The 20895-nt window shown below is 32.6% G+C and overlaps 4 protein-coding genes across 5 annotated transcripts; 1 reads left to right on the top strand and 3 right to left on the bottom strand.

Moving 5' to 3' along the window:
- Positions 1–45: 45 nt before the first annotated feature.
- LOC137832701 (transcription factor ILR3-like) lies at positions 46–3328 on the bottom strand. 2 transcript variants are annotated; one of them, XM_068641006.1, is made up of 5 exons: positions 3050–3328; positions 2550–2612; positions 1363–1425; positions 1087–1249; positions 46–453 (listed from the first exon to the last, which is right to left on the bottom strand). In XM_068641006.1, exons 1-5 carry the CDS (start codon positions 3160–3162, stop codon positions 208–210), a joined length of 648 nt encoding a protein of 215 aa, XP_068497107.1. In that variant the 5' UTR covers positions 3163–3328; the 3' UTR covers positions 46–207. The 2 variants fall into 2 exon arrangements, with proteins under 2 accessions (XP_068497107.1, XP_068497108.1); XM_068641007.1 differs by lacking the exon at positions 3050–3328 and adding an exon at positions 3031–3049.
- Positions 3329–3764: 436 nt separating this feature from the next.
- LOC137832703 (thioredoxin-like protein CXXS1) lies at positions 3765–6261 on the bottom strand. Its single transcript, XM_068641008.1, has 4 exons — positions 6168–6261; positions 5933–6079; positions 5559–5681; positions 3765–4205 (listed from the first exon to the last, which is right to left on the bottom strand). Exons 2-4 carry the CDS (start codon positions 6029–6031, stop codon positions 4053–4055), a joined length of 375 nt encoding a protein of 124 aa, XP_068497109.1. The 5' UTR covers positions 6032–6079; positions 6168–6261; the 3' UTR covers positions 3765–4052.
- A 1697-nt stretch (positions 6262–7958) lies between these two features.
- On the bottom strand, positions 7959–13347 carry LOC137832699 (kinesin-like protein KIN-14C). Its single transcript, XM_068641004.1, has 17 exons — positions 13123–13347; positions 12808–13041; positions 12580–12724; positions 12020–12129; positions 11804–11923; positions 11495–11698; positions 10952–11161; positions 10770–10844; positions 10396–10542; positions 10130–10265; positions 9921–10030; positions 9363–9524; positions 9050–9279; positions 8871–8952; positions 8694–8798; positions 8499–8603; positions 7959–8417 (listed from the first exon to the last, which is right to left on the bottom strand). Exons 1-17 carry the CDS (start codon positions 13165–13167, stop codon positions 8238–8240), a joined length of 2400 nt encoding a protein of 799 aa, XP_068497105.1. The 5' UTR covers positions 13168–13347; the 3' UTR covers positions 7959–8237.
- Positions 13348–17971: 4624 nt separating this feature from the next.
- LOC137832697 (GLABROUS1 enhancer-binding protein-like) lies at positions 17972–19584 on the top strand. Its single transcript, XM_068641001.1, has one exon. It carries the CDS (start codon positions 18085–18087, stop codon positions 19363–19365), a length of 1281 nt encoding a protein of 426 aa, XP_068497102.1. The 5' UTR covers positions 17972–18084; the 3' UTR covers positions 19366–19584.
- The last annotated feature ends 1311 nt before the right edge of the window (positions 19585–20895 follow it).

Raw genomic sequence — 20895 nt, 5'->3', positions numbered from 1 at the left:
TATTGAATTCATTTTAAACCTTTATTGTCATCTTTTAAAGAGAAATTTATTTAAATAGAGCATTCATTCACCGAAAGCTGAGTAGTTATCAAAAAGTTGCCTCTATAATCAGTAAGACTCTTTTTTCTACATTTCACAAATGCAAAAGCAATAGCACAAAAAGAGTGAAGATAAATTTCGTTTCTCCAAAAACAGTGGCTTTGCAAGTTATGCAACTGGTGGCCTGAGTACATGGTCCTGTGAGGTGTCAACAGCAGCAGGTGGTAAAAACTGCCACATGCCAACTCCTGGATAGCCCATGAAGGGCACCAACTTGCTACCAACAACTTGTCCTGGTCCTGGAAATGCACGAAGAAAGCTAGATTGTGAACTGAAGGCCTCAATCTTCTGTTCAAGGCTATCTTTCTCTGCTTTTAGTCGCTGCTTCTCCTCACGAAGCTCATTCTTCTCAGCCTATACAAACACCAAAAGTATATAGTCATAGGTAAGGTTAACCATCATGCTCACAGCAGTGCACTCTAGCACCAAAATTATAAGTGAAACTTGTTAAACAAAAAGTGTAGTCTACAAAATCCTGACTAGTTACGTGTCACAGATACTCACACGGACACTGATACGACACGGACACGGATATACGTATAATTTCTTAAATATAGGATATGAATCTATATATTATATAATTATGAATTATATAAATTGACAATAAAGATTTATCTGCACTAAGTATGTTTCAGTTTTTTTTAGCAGAAAGATGTTTTTCATAGTTGGTTCAAAATGATTTATTTCTTATTTTTATAATCTAATAAAAATTTATACAATAAATTTGAGTTTTTAGAAAATTAATGTATTTCTCCTTTTTAAAATTGTGTTAAACATGTTAGAATGATCAAAAAGTCAAGAAATATTTTTTGAATTGCACATTTCACCGGTGTTCTACGGGTGTCCATGTCCGATACACAAGAGGAGTTTCCGAACTTCATTTCTAAAAGAATGTGATAGAATCAGAGAAAGAGTGTTGCCAGCATTTATCCAGTAAACGTGCATGCCAAGTATGAAGTACCATGTTATGCAGTTACATTTACACACCTTCAATTCATTGATTTTCCCTTGTAGATTCTCAATGGACTCTCGTAGCTTATGAGCTTCCTCTCGTAACTGAGACACCAATCGAACTGCATCACTTAATATAACAGCCTTGTCCATTTTTAGAGGCCTTCCAGGGTCTAGGATAGATCCCAGTTCCAAAAACCTTTAAATGGTGTTTCAGAACAAGTCACATCAGAGTTATAGATCAGATAAAAAAACATAGAAAAATGCAGATAAGAGGAGGATGAATGAAAAAGTATAGTAGAGTAGAGATGCCTGTCATTGAGTCTATCCCTTCTCATTTTCTCTTTACATGCTTTGGAACAAGGTGACCTCAAACTGTAATAAGATTTTAAACACCAACTAATGAGATGATAGAAGAAACAAATGATCTCTCATGCATGAAAGATAGATACATATGTAAGGAACAGACAATTGTGTTTGATATGATGGTAAGCATAATCAGAACTGATTTTGACAGTAAGTAAATTTTATTTTATAAAGATATAAATGTTTGGTTATTAACCATGTAATTTGTTTTGTTCCAAAATATCAGCTTGACTAGAAATGATAAAAGGTCATTTTTACTTAAAGAAGTGAAAAAAAAAAACATTAAATTTTACAACAAACTTACTGTCCAAACATGAATCATTTTGCTTAAAAATCGATTTTACAAACATTCAAAATCAACTTTGAAAAGTTATAATTCCTTAATTTATTATTATCAAGAAAAATATATAAAAAATATGATTTCCTAGGGATGATATTTTTCCTTTATATGTGTTTATTTATCTATATTTTCAAAATTTATTTAAAATTTAAAAAATACTCACATAATATACGAAAAAATTGTTAGTAACTATAGAATTTCATTAATGTTAACTGTGTAAACACTTCAAAAAAAGGTCTATAAATTAAAAGAATAAAAAAAATATCGATATTAATATTTCAATTTTAACTAGAAAGTGATTATACATGTCAATTAGGTTCGATTTCAAAAGCCACGCACCTTTAAAAATTAAGCATATAAAACACAAGTTTTTCATATAAGTTTTGGCTAAAACCTTGGGATGTGAAATGTCTCGTACTAAGATGCATAAAAACATTCAACACTTCAATAAATTAATATTTTAATAATATTTAATTTATTTTTTAATTTAAAATATTATTATATTATTATAATAGTTTTTCAAGTAAATGTTATTTACTCTTCTTTTTTTTGTCAAAAGTAAACTTTTCTTACTAATATAGGGTCTACCTAAAAGCATGAAATAAAAACCAAGAACAAATGTAGCATACAATAACAAAACACGATAATGGTATGATATGAAAAGCTTATGAAAAGCAACTAAAAAAGCTTATGGAAGGAAACAAAATCTTCAAATGATAAGATGAAATCAGAGCAAAGGCAAAATAATGATTTAAATCAAAGTCTCAAAAAACTCTTATCATTAATAGCATACCGTTTTTTTGACCCGTTTTCCTTGAAACCATCCGAAAGTCCCAACGGGTCATCTTCCTCCACACTGCAAAAGAAGTTACCATTAAAAAAATCACTTGTTTTGGGGAGGAAAATTTTGAATAACTTTAAAAATCAAAATAATTACCAGACAGAAAGTTAAGTAAAAATACGTAATTTGTTGTCCACATTATCCGTTGTATGAACATTTTAATAGAAAAATCGAATGCATTTATGAGCAAAAGACAATGAGAAATGTAAGAAGCAATGTGTGATCTTAAAACAGAGAGAAAGACAGGGGAAAACAAGAAATAAGTAGAAACATAAGCACAAGGTTATGTTTTTCTTTTTCTGGGATGAGTAAAAGGTTGTTCCAACCTTAAAGATTGTCACAGTTGTAATGTAGCTAGTGGTGTAAATGAGCAAAGCAAGTGCAGCCCTTGAAAAAAAAAACAAAAAACTTGTTCATAGAAAAGAAGCATAACTGGTTGAAGTATGGATAACCTGAAGATGGGAGGAGGAGAGGAAGAAGACCAAGAGAAATTGGGTGGGTGAAGAGTTGGGAGGGAAATGTTGTCTAGATACTCATAATCCAACACCCACTCACTGTTACTCATCTCCGGCCAAAAGGGTTGCCGGAGTTAGGAACAAACAAAGATGTGATGAATGGTTTTGTGTGTACAGAGAAAACAAAAATATATGGAAGAAGGTGGTGTTTGATACGAGAGACTCACGTTGGGACATCAATACCCACCCAACTATCACTTCTCACCACATACTCACTTTCTCCTTTATTTTATATATATTTATTTCCATTAAAATAAGCATAATAATATTTATTGGGCCTCCATTATATTATTCCCTCCCCTTCCAATTTCACTGGCTCCATCATATAAGTTTAAGCAAGGACTCAAAATAGTTTACTGTAGTAATTATAGTGCAATTTAAGCAATGACTCAAAATAAGTGTATAGTATATTGAGCTTAATATCCCTATAGTTACAAAATCAGTATATTTTAGTCTCTTATAAATCTCATGCGTACACTCTTTAATCTGTGACTACACATACGCTGTATATACATTCACCTCAAACACATACACGTACATTTTAATTGATTTTAGTCTATAATCTGATATTACATTAACTAAAACGGACTAAAAAATATACGTGTATAAACTGAAAAACATAACTTTTTAGTGTAAGAACTGAAACAAAGAATACCTTGAAAATATGCATATGTATATTTCATTACCAAACGAAGCAGTGAATTCACAACATCCAAGGGAAGGGCAGCATGAAACCACAACAACCAAAAGTACAGAATGTAAAATTTGGCTGATACAAAAAACTGTGGATACAACCATTAACCAAATTACTCATGAACTGGTATTCAAAATACAACATCACAAAAGGCTTTGACTTGGATTCCATAGGGCAGTGCAGGACCACAAGTGCATAGTTAGCAACTTGCAACAGTAGAATATAGAATATCAAACAGATTCTTAACTATGCCAGTGAGACATGAGTGGACTCAGTAAGCCCATCTATCCTTTTCTTTATCTCTTCTGGATTGGCACCAACCACCTTGTCCACTACGGCACCGTTCTTCAGCAGCAAAAATGTTGGCATTGCCTTTACATCCATTTTGGTGGCCACTTCCTGAACCCCCCAAACAAATTCAATATGTTTAATTGCCATAATCAAACAGTAACAAACCATTAGAGAAAATCACACAAGACTTCACTTTTTGTTTCAATGCTCCAAGCATCAATATGATATCGAAAAAAGGTTGCTATGATATCTAATCAATCAATTACAACATGAACCATGAAGAACATAGATTTGACATTTTTTATCAGAATATATATATATATATGCATATATATATATATATGCATATATAGCTCTTTGTTGAGTACCAACCCCCAAATGTTAAACAGTGGTTCAAATCCATGTCAGGAATCAAGGGGTGCAAGTTGCTCAATAAGGATTACAAGAGTAGATAGAAGGTACAAGGCAGGTAGAATTCTACCTTTCTGATCTTACAGGAAGTTAAAAACATACATTGCTCAATAACAAAACCAATTGTTGAAACATATTCCTGATCCACATGGCACTAGATAAACTTTTTAGGATGCATATTACATATATTACAGAATTCAATAAGTTGTTGTCATCTTGCTTGTCCCAACCAACAATGGGGTTAAACAGCCCTGTAAAAGGTTATTGGTACAATTAATTATCTACATTAAGATGATGCCACAATTTTCTTAATAGCAGCTATCATCCTCTGCAGGATTTTTTGACTCCATTTTTACTTGAAGTTAAACAACCCATTCAATAAACATTTTACAAGAATCACAAGGCAGTTCATAAGCTCTACTAACCTTGAACACACCTTTGTAGTCCTATTCCCAACCAAAGATTATCCATTTCAAAATATAACATGGAAAAATAAAATCCCCAATTAGGGCATCATTTGATCTATGATGCTGACCTACCAAATGAATAAAGGCTTGGATGTAGTGGTTGCCATACAATTTTTGCATTTACTTAGTGAGTGTAATTGGAGAGGAATTCTCATAATTTCATAAATACAACAACACTCTCACTCGGAGGGAAAGGGTGGTAAAATCCAAAGAAGAAGAAGATAAAGATGGAGTCACACTGATCAGAAAATTCTTGATATCAATCTCAAAAGAGACTACATCCCACATCTCTGACATTCAAACAGGCATAAAACCGACGTACAAGAAACAGAAAGTAGTGATTAATGAAGAGATACATTATATACAACCTTTTTCTTTTATAACAACTCATCTTATGCCATCGTCCTCCATTTTCTTCTTATCTTATTTGCATGAACTGTTCTATATGTTTTTTAAACAACGATGATGTGATCAAATATGTAAGCAGAAGGAGACTATGCATTTACCAAAATCTATACCTAAAAACATTTAACAAGGAATTCAAGGCCCACAAGCATCAGGTTAAAGGGGGGAGGGGTATTACCTTGACTTCATCGACATCAACAGTGAGAAACAGAAGATCCTGATAGCTTGAAGCCAATTCTTCAAAAACAGGAGCCATAGCCACAGACGGTATGCACCATGAAGCAGTGAAGTGAACAACAACCTACGATGGATCCATCCCACAAAATACATAAAGCCATGAGTAAATGATTATATTTCTAGTTTTCTATCTACAAGGAAGAACAAGAACTAAAGCTAACAACTCCAATTGAAACTGCAGAAAATCAAAATCCAAAAACCAAAGTGGATTTGTGAATAACTTGAAGCCTAAATACCCCTTTTGCATACTCTTTCCAGACCAGGGCAAAAAATTAAATAAAAGATCCAAATTTTGGCATAAAATTAGTATCTTACAGGAGAATTCTGATTACTGGCCTGGGTAACATAGAAATCCCATGACTGCAAAGAATCAATCACCACCACCTTTGATTTGTTCTGCTCTGAGGCTTCCATTCTCTCACCCAATTGACTTTACTCCAAAGGAGAGAACTTTGCAGCTTCCTGTGTTCAGCTGAAGAATATATTAATCTGTATAATAAGGAAAACTTCATCTTTTAATAATCTATCTTTAATGGTTAGGAAGACCCACCAAGTATCCTTCTCACCCAACTTCATTTACAAGACAAGGACCTTCTTCTGTTAAAAAACAAAGTAATGATCATGAACATGTTTAATTCAAACTAAAATCTTCTATCATAAAACACACATTCTACCTAAATACAATAGGAGTATGTTTAGAATTAAAATAAGTATTTTAAAGCAATTTTCAAAATAATTTTGCTTATTAAAATAGGTAAAAAAATGATTTGTTTTTAAAAAAAATTGAAATAAACTAACACATAAAAAATAAATCTATTTATTTCATTAGAAAACACTCTCCACAAAACAAAAACATAAACAAACTTATAAAAAATAAAAATCTACTTATTTAGTTCAAAATAATCTTTTTTCAAAAAAGAATACAAGCAAACCCAATATATGACATTTATAAATAATTCATGTTTACTAAAAAAAAGGGTATTTAATAACATTAAATTTATCCCTATTGTAATTTTTTAATTGTCCTTATAATGTGTGAAAAAACATTAATAACATTGAAGTTTTAATTTTTTTTTAAAACTAAATCTTAATTTTTCAATTTCTTATAGAAGCTTTTATATGTATTATAAAAAACTCTTATATAAAAGGATAAAAAAGTTCTGAGACAATCTCTTCCATCAGAGATTGAGATAAAAAAAAATCAATTAGTTTTTTTATTCGTCAGAGTATTTTTTAATTTACTGTGGGCATAATAAAAGTACATTGTGAAATATATAGATGGAAAAGAAATGTTTTCAAAGAAAAGCTATGAAAAAGAAAAAAGAAAAAAAATTGAAGAATATATTTTATACAGAAAATTCAATTAATGATTCATCATTCATCACTCTATGGGTCCCCCTGTTTTGTGTTGAACCATGAGTCCAGAAGTTTCTCCAAATTATTATATTCTTTCAAACAACAAAATATTATATTCTTTAAAAAAAACAAAAAAAAAATATTATTCCTTTCCTCTTTTTCAAACAAAAAAAATGAGAGAAGCTTAAATAAAAAATAAAAAAGGAATTATACTCCAGAGAGCATCATACTGTCACACTAATAATGTTAATAGATTGATGATTATATTATCTACTCATTAGTCACTTCAACAAAAACAATCTACATCTCTACTCAGTTGCATACAAGAGAAAGGATAATTATATAAAATTAAAAAAATAAAGTTATAAAATATTAGTCTACTTTATCCAAATTAGATTTTTATCCACTAACGTGTCTATATCCACCAGGGAAACACATGTACTTTTTTCATGTGTTCGTATTTTTTATTAATATAAAAGAAAAGAAAATAAACATAATTTAACAGGAAATAATACAACAAATAATTCATTAAGTGATAACAAAAGAAAATATGAGAAGGGGAAGGAAATAGCAAAATCCTGATGAAATAAAAGAATCAAAACTAAATAGTTGATTTTAACAAAATCGGTCTCTGATTTATTTCAAATTGATTTATTTTTCAATTCAAATCCTAAATAACTTATTGTAGTCAAGGTTGATGTAATATAATCATTTTTCACTACTCAATTAACTAACAAATTAATTTAGGAAAAATAGTTTCTTAAGTAAAATCAAAATTATACTAATTAAACATTTTAAAACTCACATTAATTCTTTTTCAAATATTATTAGTTATAATTTTTTTTAATATCTCTTATTATTAGCATATTCATAGTCATCCATGACGACAGCCATAGTAAAAGTTAAAGTTTCAAAAACATAAATCTTAATCTAAATAAGTAATATTGAGACATTATAGATTAGGTTATAGAGAAAACTTCAAACATTATTTATAATTCAAGATAATCAAATAATTAAATTTTCCGGAAAATGATACAAATTAGTTGCAGCACTGAGGCTAAAGGTTAGCCTCTAAATCAATTTATACAACCTCAGTTCTCTAAAAGTAAACATAGTTACATTGGTCAAAGACAACACCATCTTATCCAAAACATTACAAATCACAGTTACATTGGTAAAAGAGCCCTCCCTTCCTTTATCCATATAAAAGATTACAAATAACAGTTACTTTTACTTTGGTCATGGATATAGTGTGGCAGCTCTCTTAGCAGCTGCTCAAACGAGAATCCAAGGGCCTGGCAGAAGTCTGACGCCTTGGAATACCAATCTCGCAGGCATTGACTCTGGCGGCAAATCGGAGGGAGCAAAGTGACTCTCCGGTTGAAGATGGATCGGGTGAAATATTCACAAACATTAAAGTTTTAGAATCTCCCCCAAGACAAGGCTGCCATGCATATATACAACATAAGCAAATAATGAAAGTAAACAAATGAAAAAACTTATGACAAATTCAAGCTTATAATACCTGGAGAAGGTATGTCAATTTTGAATTCCTGAAGGGCACATGTTCCTCTTTCTTTGCCAAAGCAAAGATGACATCGCTCAATGAGGAGAGACTTTTATTTATAGCCTGGTAAAGATATATATACATAGCAAACATTTTATTTGTGTTAAAAAAAATTACTGAGTTTAAGTTAAATCAAATGAATAAAACAAACACCTGGGTTTCTTTTAACCGGTCCCCGGTTGCTCCACTCCTTGACAATCTTTCGCTTCCAGCCAGATCAATGAGATTTAACACGCCTTGTACTTGTTGTTCAGTGTTCTACAACGAGAACAGTACATCAAGAAATGGCATAAAAAAACAGTAAACATAAAAATGTATTAACGTCAGTACCTCATTAAACCCACATATACGCAAAGTGAAGACAAAGTGACTTCGTGACGACTGTTCATTCATGTGTGTTCTTCCTACAGACCTGGAAAAAGAGGTACATGTATATTTTATTTTATAATACTCACATATTCTAATGGAATTTGTGTATATTCATCCTGAGGTTTGGAACATGAGTTTACCTGCTTTGAGCTGCTTGTTGCAAAAGTGATGAAATCTCATTTGCACTACAAACATCGACTATAGTGAGGTCTGAAACATGTGTGTTTCCATTGACATCGTGTTTAATAGTATATGGCTGTTTTCCAGAAACAGAAACACCATTTTCAGTTCGGGTTGAGTCAAAACCACTTGACCGATTTGATGATAACAAATCCCTGATAGTTTCGTTATATATTTCCAATACTGAAACCTACAAATATTGTATAAAAATTGTCAGTTTTGCGTTGTGGATCTTTCGTAGTTATGTAATCTCCTGAAAATAATTATATTAACCTGCATTTTGTAATTCCACCCCTGATCCCTCAGGGACTGACTAATCTGAAATATTTGCTCTAGAGAACGAGGAATCAAACCCTTTAGATCGGGGGCATCTGGCCTACCCATCATCGTATAGGTTTTGCCGGATCCTGTCTGACCATAAGCAAAGATACAGACCTGCCATAACAAATCATAAGCCCTTTGTCAGGCCAGGCATAGTGTATCTTGTAACACTTAAAATCAGTGGACCACAGAAGAAACATAACGGCAACCAAACATCAATTGTCACAAACAGGTGCAAAATCAACAATCAAATATATTGTGCTTCGAACAGATAAAATATCACAAAAATTCCAAAAAAATCTGAAAGAAAAACCCACAAGTATTTTACACTATTTCATTTGGGTTTTGATTTTAAACAAAGGTACCCCCACCATTTTTGCTTGTAAAACAGTCCCCGTATCAAATAGGAAGCCTGTTTCCATCATAAAACTGTCATGCTTTACTTTTTTCAATTTTTCAACTATTAGGCTCCTGGCATAATGAAGCAAAAGGAGACAACCTAAGGCTCACCTTGTAACCATCAAGCGCACTTTGGACGAGTTGTGATATCTCAACAAAAACATCTTGCTGAGAAGCCTCGTGATTAAATACCTTGTCAAATGTGAAAGGGTACTTTTGTCCTGTTTATCGTCCAACGATTATTATATTTGCATAAGATAAACTACATGAAACCGAAACTATAGTAGCATGAATGAAGGGGTAGAAGTTTGTGCACATACCGCTCTGTACCAATTCAATGCCCCGACCAAGAGCTTCCGTTGACATGGGATAAGAAAGAACCATGTCTGTTCCAGGACCATCATCCGGTAGCAAAGGTCGGACACGACAGAAGACGCGTATATTTCCTTTTAGCTCCTACAGGGAGAAAAAATTAATATCGCTGATTTTTTTGCTAAGCAACTGATAGGAAGAAAATGATTTAGGTGAGAATTTCAGAAAAAAAAAATTATATATATATATATAAATTCTCTTGATATTTGTTTACCAGGATAGTATTGTGCAATTTTTTCCTTAACTTCTCCCCTTCAATTACTTGGAATTCTTTCTCTGCCAGTCGCTCCTGGAGTTCACCAACAATTCTTCTCTGATCTTCAAAAACTGTTCTTGTTTCTGAAGCAGATAAATCAGCCATCTGACAAGATAAAAATAATAGTTTTAGATGTAAGTTAACAAAATATGCACAAACTAAATACGAACAAAAAACAAATACTACTAACAGAAACAAACATGCACTAACTCTATTAGCAAAGATCAACAAATATATTTAAATATTCTACCGTTTGTTTCCACGGCATTATCCCACATAATGATGAGTATAATTAAAAAGGAAAAAAACGCGCTCACAGAAAACTGACATACCTTTAACTTCTCCTTCTCAGCAATCAACTGCTGTTGCAGCATATATATTTGGTCCCTTTGAGAAGAGCATGTCTCCTATAAAGAAAGCCCACTATCTCTTATAAATCACCAAGTGCAAATAATTGTAAACTACAAGGATAAAATAGCCATAAAGAAGGAACAAAACAACACAAGAAAGAAACCTCAAGAGCATTTGTTTTAATGGTCAAGGTATCCAATTGCGCACACGATTTCGCTGTAGATTCTCCGTATTTCTCTACTTTTGCAGCCAAAGTTTGGACTTGTAACTGCAGACGATCTCGGTCATCCCTAGTTTGTTTCAATTCTTCCCGCACGCATTTCAGTTCATTTACTAACATTTCTTTCTGCTTTGTAACCTCGTCCAGTGAAACCTGAGGATAAAAGGATTAAAGTGACAGAAGTAAACAACACGCAAAAAGGAGTTACTCACAATGACAACAAGGAGTAATACTAGACAAAATATTTGCACTTTGCAGCTCTTCGACCAAATTAACTAAAAAAATTATACAGAATTTAAAGTGCACGTGAAGAAGGATGTTACCGGCACTAAAATCAATAGAAGAAAAAGCGTCCACAATAACAAGCTATAAATAAATCAATTACTCATTTCCCTTTCAATTCCTACTATGTCACTGGGTATAGAAAGGCTTTTACACTTATTGAAAATATTATACGGCATTAAAATCAAATATCAAATAGCTTACTCTGAAGGATGCCAACTGATCCTGCAATGCCTTATTGTGGCCCCTCACATTGCTAAGGGTCTCAACAATGGTTGCTTTCTCCATCTCCACTCGTTTAATTGCCTCATTACTTGTTTCAACATCTGACTGAAGACGAGTATTGAACTGTTGCAGACTCATATTATATTCTTGTGCTCGTTTTAACAAGTCCTCATTTGAAATGACCTGCAAAACTCGACAGATTCTAAATGGGAACAGAAATTGGTAAGCAATAAACATAATATAATTAGCATATAACTGTAACTTGGTCCCGTAATAACATATAATTACCTTCCTCTCAGCAGCTGATTTCTCTTCCCGAACTTTCTCAAGCTCAGTTGAAACAGAAGCTTGCATCTGCTCTGCTGCACTTCTGGCTTCCTGTTCTTTTTTATAAGATGCAATAGCTTCCTAATTATCAAATAGTGAGAACAGATATAATCAGGCAAACGAAGACTATCATTGGGCATATCCAATAATAATATTGCATGCAGCAAGCAACCTTACCATTTTATCTGACTCTTCCCTTACAATTCTCTCTTCTAAAGAGGAAATTATTGCCTTCAAATTAGATATAGTCTCATCCAACTCTGCAATCTTAATTTCCATCTTGTTCTCTGATAAAAACACAAATGTGTGAATAGTTAGCGACACTAATTTTTTAAACTGAAGACTACACATAAACAAGCACTCTTCAGTTTTATAGACAGGCAAAAAAAAAAAAAACAGAAAAATTATTTATGTTATTTTACATAGAAAAGGCCAAGTTCTTGGTCTAGCAGAAAATACGAATGTGAAATTAGGTAACGTTTGAAGGTTTTTTCTAAAACAAAATATCAATAAAGCACCAGACACACCGAAGACAGCCTTATCTGTGAGTAATCTAAAGCCAGATTGCAACAACACATAGTTAGCCAGATCTGCAGCCTTCTACATACCATGTGCAACAAAAATTGAAGGTTGAGGCAACCATGATATAACCGGTACACAATGTTCAATAATTATATATGCTGAAAACGCATAGTAAGATATCCAAGTATCTAAAAACACGGGTTTAAAAGACTGACCAGTATCAAGGAGTTTCTTCTCAGCAGATTCCAGGTCAGTCTGAAGCTTCTCTTTCTCTTGGACATGGCCTTCTTCGACTTTCATACACCATCGAACGCAGAGTTTAAGCCGTTTAATGAGATCCCCCATCTGTTCCGTCTTTCTCTACAAAAATAAAACCACACACCCCAAATTAGCTTGGCAAACACCAAAAACCAATAACGAAATTAAGTCAGTCAACAAGAAACCTTATTATCATAGCGATTCTCCTTCGTATTCGTTTTCTCATTCAGCAACGCTTCCACTTTCTCTTTGGTGAACTCAACAACGCTACACTCAGAACCCTCGACGATGGCAACTTCGTTAGCATCGGCCTTTAGAGCACCCAAGGGAGCCCTACCTCGGCCGCCCTGTCGCTCCGTTCTCTCCGTTCCAGTCCTCCGACGCTTGTCGGAAAATGCTTCTTCGGCGCCTCCTTTTTTCTGAAATAAATGTGGTTTTTTTCTTCTTTCTTCTACTATGCATTAAAAAAAAGAAAAAAAAAAGAGGAGAACGGAACATACATTGGAGAGGCTGCGAGGAGGCCTGTTCTCGGTGCGGGAAGCCATGTGAAGCTTCGGAGAAGGAAACGTTCGTCTTGGATCTGAATGCTGGTGGTAGTGTTTAGGGTTTATGTTGTGGTGAAATTTGAATTTGAATTGGCGGTTCAATCAAAATGCGCTCCTCCGTCACTTTTTATTTCTCACCTTATTCTGAATTGAACCGAGTTGAACCCGGTTCGCAAGTAGGGCCCTGTAGTTTTTGAATTAGTATTTTTAATACAACGGTATTGTTTCGCACATTCAGCTCCCAATAGAAAATGTTTTTTTTTTCTGTAGTGGTGAGTTATTAAATAATTAAATAAAAAAATGTTTATGTATTTCATATTATATTAATAATAATGGTCATTTTTAATTAGTTAATAATAGTTTGACTAATTCTAAAACCCAATCATTTTAAAATTTTAGGCCTCTCAAAAGTTCAAAACAAAAAATCTCTCAACTAAGAAAGTCCAAAAATCTAATTGTTTCTGAAAAAATTATCATTTTTAGCAAAGACGAGATCATATGATATACTCAACTCACTTAATATTAAATTTAATTATTAATAATTTTTTTGACTAAATAACGTATTAACGTAAATTACTTTAGTTTTTTATTTACTTTTTCAAGTCCCTATCCGGACATTTTTTTATTAATTAATAAGTATAAAAAATTAAAATAAATATATTTTTAATAGTTTCCTTTACTTCAAATTTTAGTTGATCATTACAATTTTTCTTCTTTTTTTTATTTTTTCTTATATTATTGACACTCTCATGGTATTACTACTAGTGGATATATATATATATATATATATAATCATCTAACTATATAACAACTATATAGATAAAACATGTATTATTATAATTAAAAAATATGCATAAATAAAATTCTAATGTAACATAATATAATTAAAAAATATGCATAAATAAAATTCTAATGTAACATAATATATTATTGGAAGACATGTGTTCTTGTTATTTTAAGGTGTAATAATATGTTTAAGAATAAATAATGTATACAAAAGCATGTAATTTATATATGCATGATAATAAAATTTTAGTTAATCACTCGTTATATTATAATATCATGAACCTATCATACTTTAAATGGTTAACTTATATTTTTTATGTATGACAAAAAATAATATCTAAAAAAATAATATCTAATATCAAACTAAATATAAGCACCTACTTCAATGTTAACTTATTTTAACTTTTTACTATCTAAAATATTGTATATGTGTTTAGACAACGTTGAAATAAATATACATTTTTAATGAGAGTTTTGTGTTTATCACTCTCTTGAGGTTCTATACTGTTTTGGATAACTCTATATAAGACCCATTAAGGGTCACATGATCAAACTTAATATATACATACATATAGAGAGATATGTATACATATATATAGAGAACAAATACATGTACATACGTGATTTAACTAAAATTCATCACTACCAAAAGGCATTTGTTATTCATGATAAGATTCTACCTCCTTATCATAACACTTAAGCCTTCAACAAAATATTTGAACCACAAACAATATCACTTAGATATCATATTCAACACTTGAATGACATGTTTCGATAGAGAAGAAATTTGTCTAAATAAACCAACGATTGAGTTATATATCATGTTACTTTAGTGATTTACTTAAGTCAACAAGTGCAATTGTTGTTGTTCCTGCTAGGGAGATAAGACCTAGAGAACTATTGAAGTCTTCTTCTCCTTCCTTCGGTTGGGCAGATGAGTGGGTGATGAGCTGGGATTCTTCTCGTCCTCTTGCTTATCCTTCGGCACTCGGCACTCGGTCGTCGGGTGAACATCGGACGGTGGGGGTACTTGCGAATGCACTCCGACGCTTAAGTCAGCAAAGCGGGTGGTCAGCTCTCAGGTAGGTGAACAGTAATAAATGACATACCTTACTCCTTGGGATGCGCGCTATTTATATTATTCTAATGGGCCTACCTTGTTGGGCCTGTTTATCGAAGTGGATACCGCTTAGGGTTGCGTTACCTAATTCTTGATGATGGATTAGCTTCACTGATCTCGGTTTGAGCGTTAATTGTGATAGGGTTCAGCCATCGGCCAAGTTCCCTTGATGCGGGTCGGCCATCGGCCAAATCCTTGTGGTCTCAGTCGTCTTAGTTAAGTCTTCTAAGGTCTCGGCCTGTCGGCCTGAGTCTCCCAAGGTCTCGGCCTCTTGGCCTCTCGGCCAAGTCTTCTAAGGTCTCAGCCTCTCGGCCTCTCGACCAAGTCTTCAGAGATCTCGGCCTCCCGGTCGCTCGACAAGTCTCCAAATGTCAGGTTGACTGGGTATCGGGCAGTCAGGTGGGTCCCAGCCTCGTCCAGTACCGGTACAGTTACATATCGATTAAGCTTCACCAAAACATTAACGCATCGCAAGTGACATCAAATTCAATAAATTCAAACACCAAAAATATTATATTTTTTATAAATTTATTAGTATCATAAGTGGATATACAACTCTAAAGTTCATTAAACTATGCAAAATTTACATTAACAACACTAATTATATCAATGATCAAAATATTCTATTGATCAATGATGTTATTTGAATATGATCAATATAGACCACATATTATGAATCTACTATCTTTTAGTTTATTATAACATTTCTTAAAAATCATACATTAAAAAAATAAATATAAAATTACATGGAAAGAATACCCTTTGCTTAAATTAAAGTCTGTCTCGTGAAGATGCTCTTAAAAATAGATTTTTCATTACTCTAAACTACTTAGGTAAGTCACCAATAAATCAATCATAAATTGAATGGTATTTTTCATTATTCTTATCCAATTTCAAGAGGATAAAAGGAAACACAACTTAAAATATCAACAAAATTGAATGTACTTACAAAAACCAAACAATTTAAAATAGTTTCACTTCACCAACTTTTTATAATTTTGATATACCAGAGATTTGAGGTTAGAAAATACTTTTTTATGAAGAAAATGCAGAGAGATTTAAAAAAACTAAAAAAAGGCAGAACAAATAAAAAATAAACATTTATTTTTCATTTATAAACTTTATTTTCTAATTATTTAAAAATTTATTATTAAATATTATGACTTACCTAATAGAATATTTCAAGGATTATATTTTCAAGCACAGTGCTGAATAATATTTTAAACAATCACTAAATAATTTAATCTCGTGTTTGATTCTGTCAATTACATGCATTTTTCTAAACAAGTAGAACTTTTAAACTTTCAATTTATTTATTATGAAAATAATTACCTTTAAATTTGTTCAAAATATATTTTTTATAAAAGTATATCTAATAGACATTTTTTAAATCAGTCAAAGACACTTTTATCCTTTTTTCTGCAAAAAATATTTTAAAGAAGAAATTTTAAAATTATAATTTAAATAGTGAATCTCAAGATTTCATTTTATTATTCTAAATATCTTCATAGCTTATAAAAATATTTTAAATATATTAATCTATTTTCATTATTTTATCTTTTTCTTGTTTTTTAGGGACACAGTTGGTATTTTATTTATGTATGGGTTGTCTACAAAAATATTGAAAATTACAATTGAATAATATTTATCCTTTTAAGTTAAATCATGCTTATTGGAATGCTGAGTATTTTTTCCCAATATGTCAAAACAAATCTGAATACAGAATGATTTAAAAAAATCAATTAAATAAAAGTAGGATGTTAAATTAACTACATTAAATGACTTCTTATTATCATTTACAGGTATATTTGGTATGCACATCTTTTACTTGTTTTTATAGTTATTTTCTTTTTATTCTTAAATGATTTTTTAAAATTTCCTTGTTAAACCTTATTATATAAGGTAATAATTTATTATATTTTTAATCTTCCTTTTTCGCTTACAAGATAATATTTTATTAGTTTTCATGTAAGATAATTTTTCTTTTTATATTTTTTATAATACATCTTTTTCTCTGTCTCATACACATACTTTTCTGATTGTATTTTTCTTTTAACTTATTATCTATTATATTTACCCAACTATGGAATTTTAATAGATTTTATTATGTTAATTAATATTTTTTTTTATATTTGTAATCATTTTCATAAGATTAAACTATAATTTATATATTTCAATATGTTTTTTTTTGTTACACAGTTAACTAAAATTATATTTACATATTGAAAATTAATTATAAAAAATATATTGCTTACAAAATGTAATATACTAGTTAAAATTAACGAGATGTCATTATTTATTGATCCTAATTCTATAATGTGATTTATGTTGTTACCAAATATTTTAATATTTATTTTATTTACAATATAATCTATATAATAAAAAAGGAAAACTATTCATTAACACTAAAGGAATGCAGGTATAGTGAAAAAGATTAAAAATAATAAGTAATGGATAAAATTATAGATATACGACGAGGAAAAAAATAAAATGAAAAATGTGAATATTTTAAAATATATTTTAATTAAGTATAAACTTTAGCCAGAATAAAATAATTATCTTAGATAATACACTTTTTTTATATTGTAAATCTGGATTCTTATTAAATTCTTTTTGGTTCTTGTTCATATATTTAAATTTTTAACTACTTATATATCTTCTATCTATACTTTTTATAATTAAATGTATATATTTTAAAAAATTTCAATAATTTTAAATAAATTTATTCTTCTATAAAGCATTTAAATATAGATAAATATAATCTTATTATTTTTATGAATTATGAATTATATTGATTATAATATAATGGGGAGAAAAAAAAATATTGATATATTGAAAAGCAGTGAGAGGAAAATATCAGAAGTGTTTCACTTGTACCTTTTTGCCCTTTCTTATACATGTCTATAAAATTCAATGGCCACTTCTTATTTAGTAGTTATGTAGTTATATTTATCTCAGTTTGTTTTCAAAACCCTAATCAGACATTCCTGTAACCCTAATTCTTCCTCTCAATGGCGCAGAAGCAGAAGCGTCCTTCCCCTCTTGACGAGCCACCAACGGCTTCTTCTTCAGATTCTGAGGAAGAAGAAACGCAGAAACCATCCTCTCTGAGGCACGGAGAGGAAGAGGAAGAAGAAGCTTCGTCTGGAGAAGAGGAAGAAGAATCCTCCGGAGAAGAGGCAGAAGATGATGATCTTCCACCACCTATCACCAAAACCAACCCACCACCCCCTCCCACGAACCCTCACCCACAACCCTCATCCTCTGATTCCGAAACAGCATCCGAATCCGAGACCGAGTCGGAAACTGAATCCACTCCTGCTAAGGCGGTGAAGCCCCTCGCATCCAAGCCCATGGACCAGGCCCCGAAGCTCAAGGCCCTACCTTCTCCGGCGCCACCCAAACCACCGCTGAAACGCGCCGCCGAGAATATCAACTCCAACGTCGCGAAGAAAAAGAAGAAATCCGGCGATTCTTCTTCTTCCGCTGCCGCTTCTGACGAGGAGATGGAAGACGGGAAGAAGTCCGGCGATCAAATGAAGAAGTTTCAGAGGCTGTGGAGCGAGGATGACGAAATCGCCATTCTTAAGGGCTTGGCTGATTTCACCTCAAAAACAGGGCACGACCCTCTAAAGTTTGAGGGTGGCAATGCTTTCCATGCTTTCTTGAAGAAGTCGCTCCATGTGGAAGTTACCAGCAACCAGCTGAAGGAGAAGGCGCGGAGACTGAAGAAGAAGTATGAGACCGCTGCAGTTAGAGGGAATGGCGCTGATGGCCTTACATTTTCAAAGCCGCACGATCAGAGAACGTTTGAGTTGTCGAAAAAGGTTTGGGGAAGTGAGATAGATGGTGCAGTGGCCAATGGTGCAGTGGAAAAGCCCAAGGCTAACGGGAATGCTGCTAAGAGTCCGAAGAAGAAGGAAACCGGTAGCAGGAATGTTTCTTCTGCGAAGAAAACTAAACCTGAACCGAAACCGGAGGTGGTGCCAGGGCCGCGCTTTGACTTGAATGAATCTGAAAAGACGCAGAGTAATCAAAAGCCAGTAAGTTGTGAAGTGAGTATGTTTTTGCATGCAGTGTCCCGTTTTAAAGAGGGTCTGGGTGTTTTTGGGCTGGATGAGGGTGATGTGACGAGGGGGTTGGAATTGATTGGTGAATCGAAGAGGGCAGAGTTGAGGGCAAAGTGGAAGAAGTTACAACGTACTGAGTTGGAACTGTTTGCTAATCGCTCAGAGCTGATTGGGGAGCAGACTAAGTTGATAGTTGAGGCACTTCGGTCCTCCAACCATTAGGATTCTCAATATTATTTGCTGGCCTTTTTTGGTACTGTGTCACGTGTTTTGTGGATCTATCTGCTATGGATTATAATTTTGTGACTATGGTATTAGTCTTTATTCAGTATTATAGTATGTTGTTTACTTATTGGCTATATAAAAGTGTTCTTCTAAAGTTCTTTGCATATTTTGTGACAATCGGTTCTCTTGTTTAACAAAGTTTATTTGCAATCGAAACTTTTGTTGTAGTATGATCTTTTTCGTTTTTTAGTCTACTATTAATTCATAAGTAATTGTTGATTGACTATGATATTGTCTTTTTGTTCCTGTTGCGGGCGGACGTGCCAATGGGCTCAAGACGTGATGTTCATTTTGCGTTGAGAGACTGTTATCCCCTGATGTTACAACTTACAACGCCCCTCATATGGACGTTTAAGCGACAGAAATTGATGTTTCTACATAAATATGGCTTTGGAAATGATGTGTTTTATTATATGATCATAACTTTAGCGAAATGATTTGCTGATGTGCTAGTTATTTATTTTCTATGTTGATATCGATTCCTTGTAGATGAAGGGATTTATAGTTTGAAGGATTCTTATTTTTGTATCCAGAAAACATGTCCTAACCTGTAAATTTCTAATTTTTATTGGTTACTGATGAAGAGTTCTCTAAAGTGCAAAGCTGTTTCCTTATTGAGTCCAGGAATATGATTATTCCCTGCTAACATTACATTCTTTGATGTGAAAATCTTAATATGATTTTAGAAATTTGCATGAAGTACTTCTGCAGAATTCGCAGCTCTGAGTTTGGTTCCTGCGTTATTTTCCTTAGCATTTCTCTGTTTCCAACTTTCTTATTTAATATCGAGGACACTAAAACAAGAATTCAATATTGAAACCCTTTTTACCACTTCAAGCACAACTTTTTTGAATAGGTGTTTTAATAGGTTGTTAAAAGGGGTGGGCAAGCATTTCAGTTCAATATCGTCCCTTCGGTCCTTCCTTAGAAAAATCTTCTTTTTAGTACTGAGCTGCGATCAGAATTTATGCATTGGCTTCATACATTAAATGAAGCAAATTTTAATTATGTTTTATTGAATTCAACGTCTAAATAGCCTCAGTTACAGGATATAAATTTAGCACTCTGGGTTTGACTGTATGGAGGGCTGCCTTAAATCCACTAAGATTGGGCTAATGGTGAGGGGCTTGGATAGATTGCATGAAGATTTAAATTTCATTGCCACCCTTGTTCAAGAAGGTTGTGGGTAAAGTTGCAGGTTGCGATGGACAGACATCTTGAAGGTTAAAAGGGATGACTTCTATCAGATTTTGAAGTGGTGGTTGTTGACCTCTATTATTGTGGCAACAGGTCTTATCTCTCTCTAACTTTCCATTTACTGTATAAAACGACTGGTACCTTCCTTTATTATTGTGTTGGACCGAGTTTATCTGTATTGTGTTGGACCGACAACAGTAAAGGATGAAGATCTCTGAGACTCAAAAACTGGTTAGAATTTATTATTGCTATAATGCAGCCTTTGAAGGG

Source organism: Phaseolus vulgaris, chromosome 6, assembly GCF_000499845.2.
Source record: "Phaseolus vulgaris cultivar G19833 chromosome 6, P. vulgaris v2.0, whole genome shotgun sequence".
Taxonomy (NCBI): domain Eukaryota; kingdom Viridiplantae; phylum Streptophyta; class Magnoliopsida; order Fabales; family Fabaceae; genus Phaseolus; species Phaseolus vulgaris.
The sequence above is the reverse complement of the archived record's forward strand: the minus strand, read 5'-3'. Positions and strand labels throughout refer to the sequence as shown.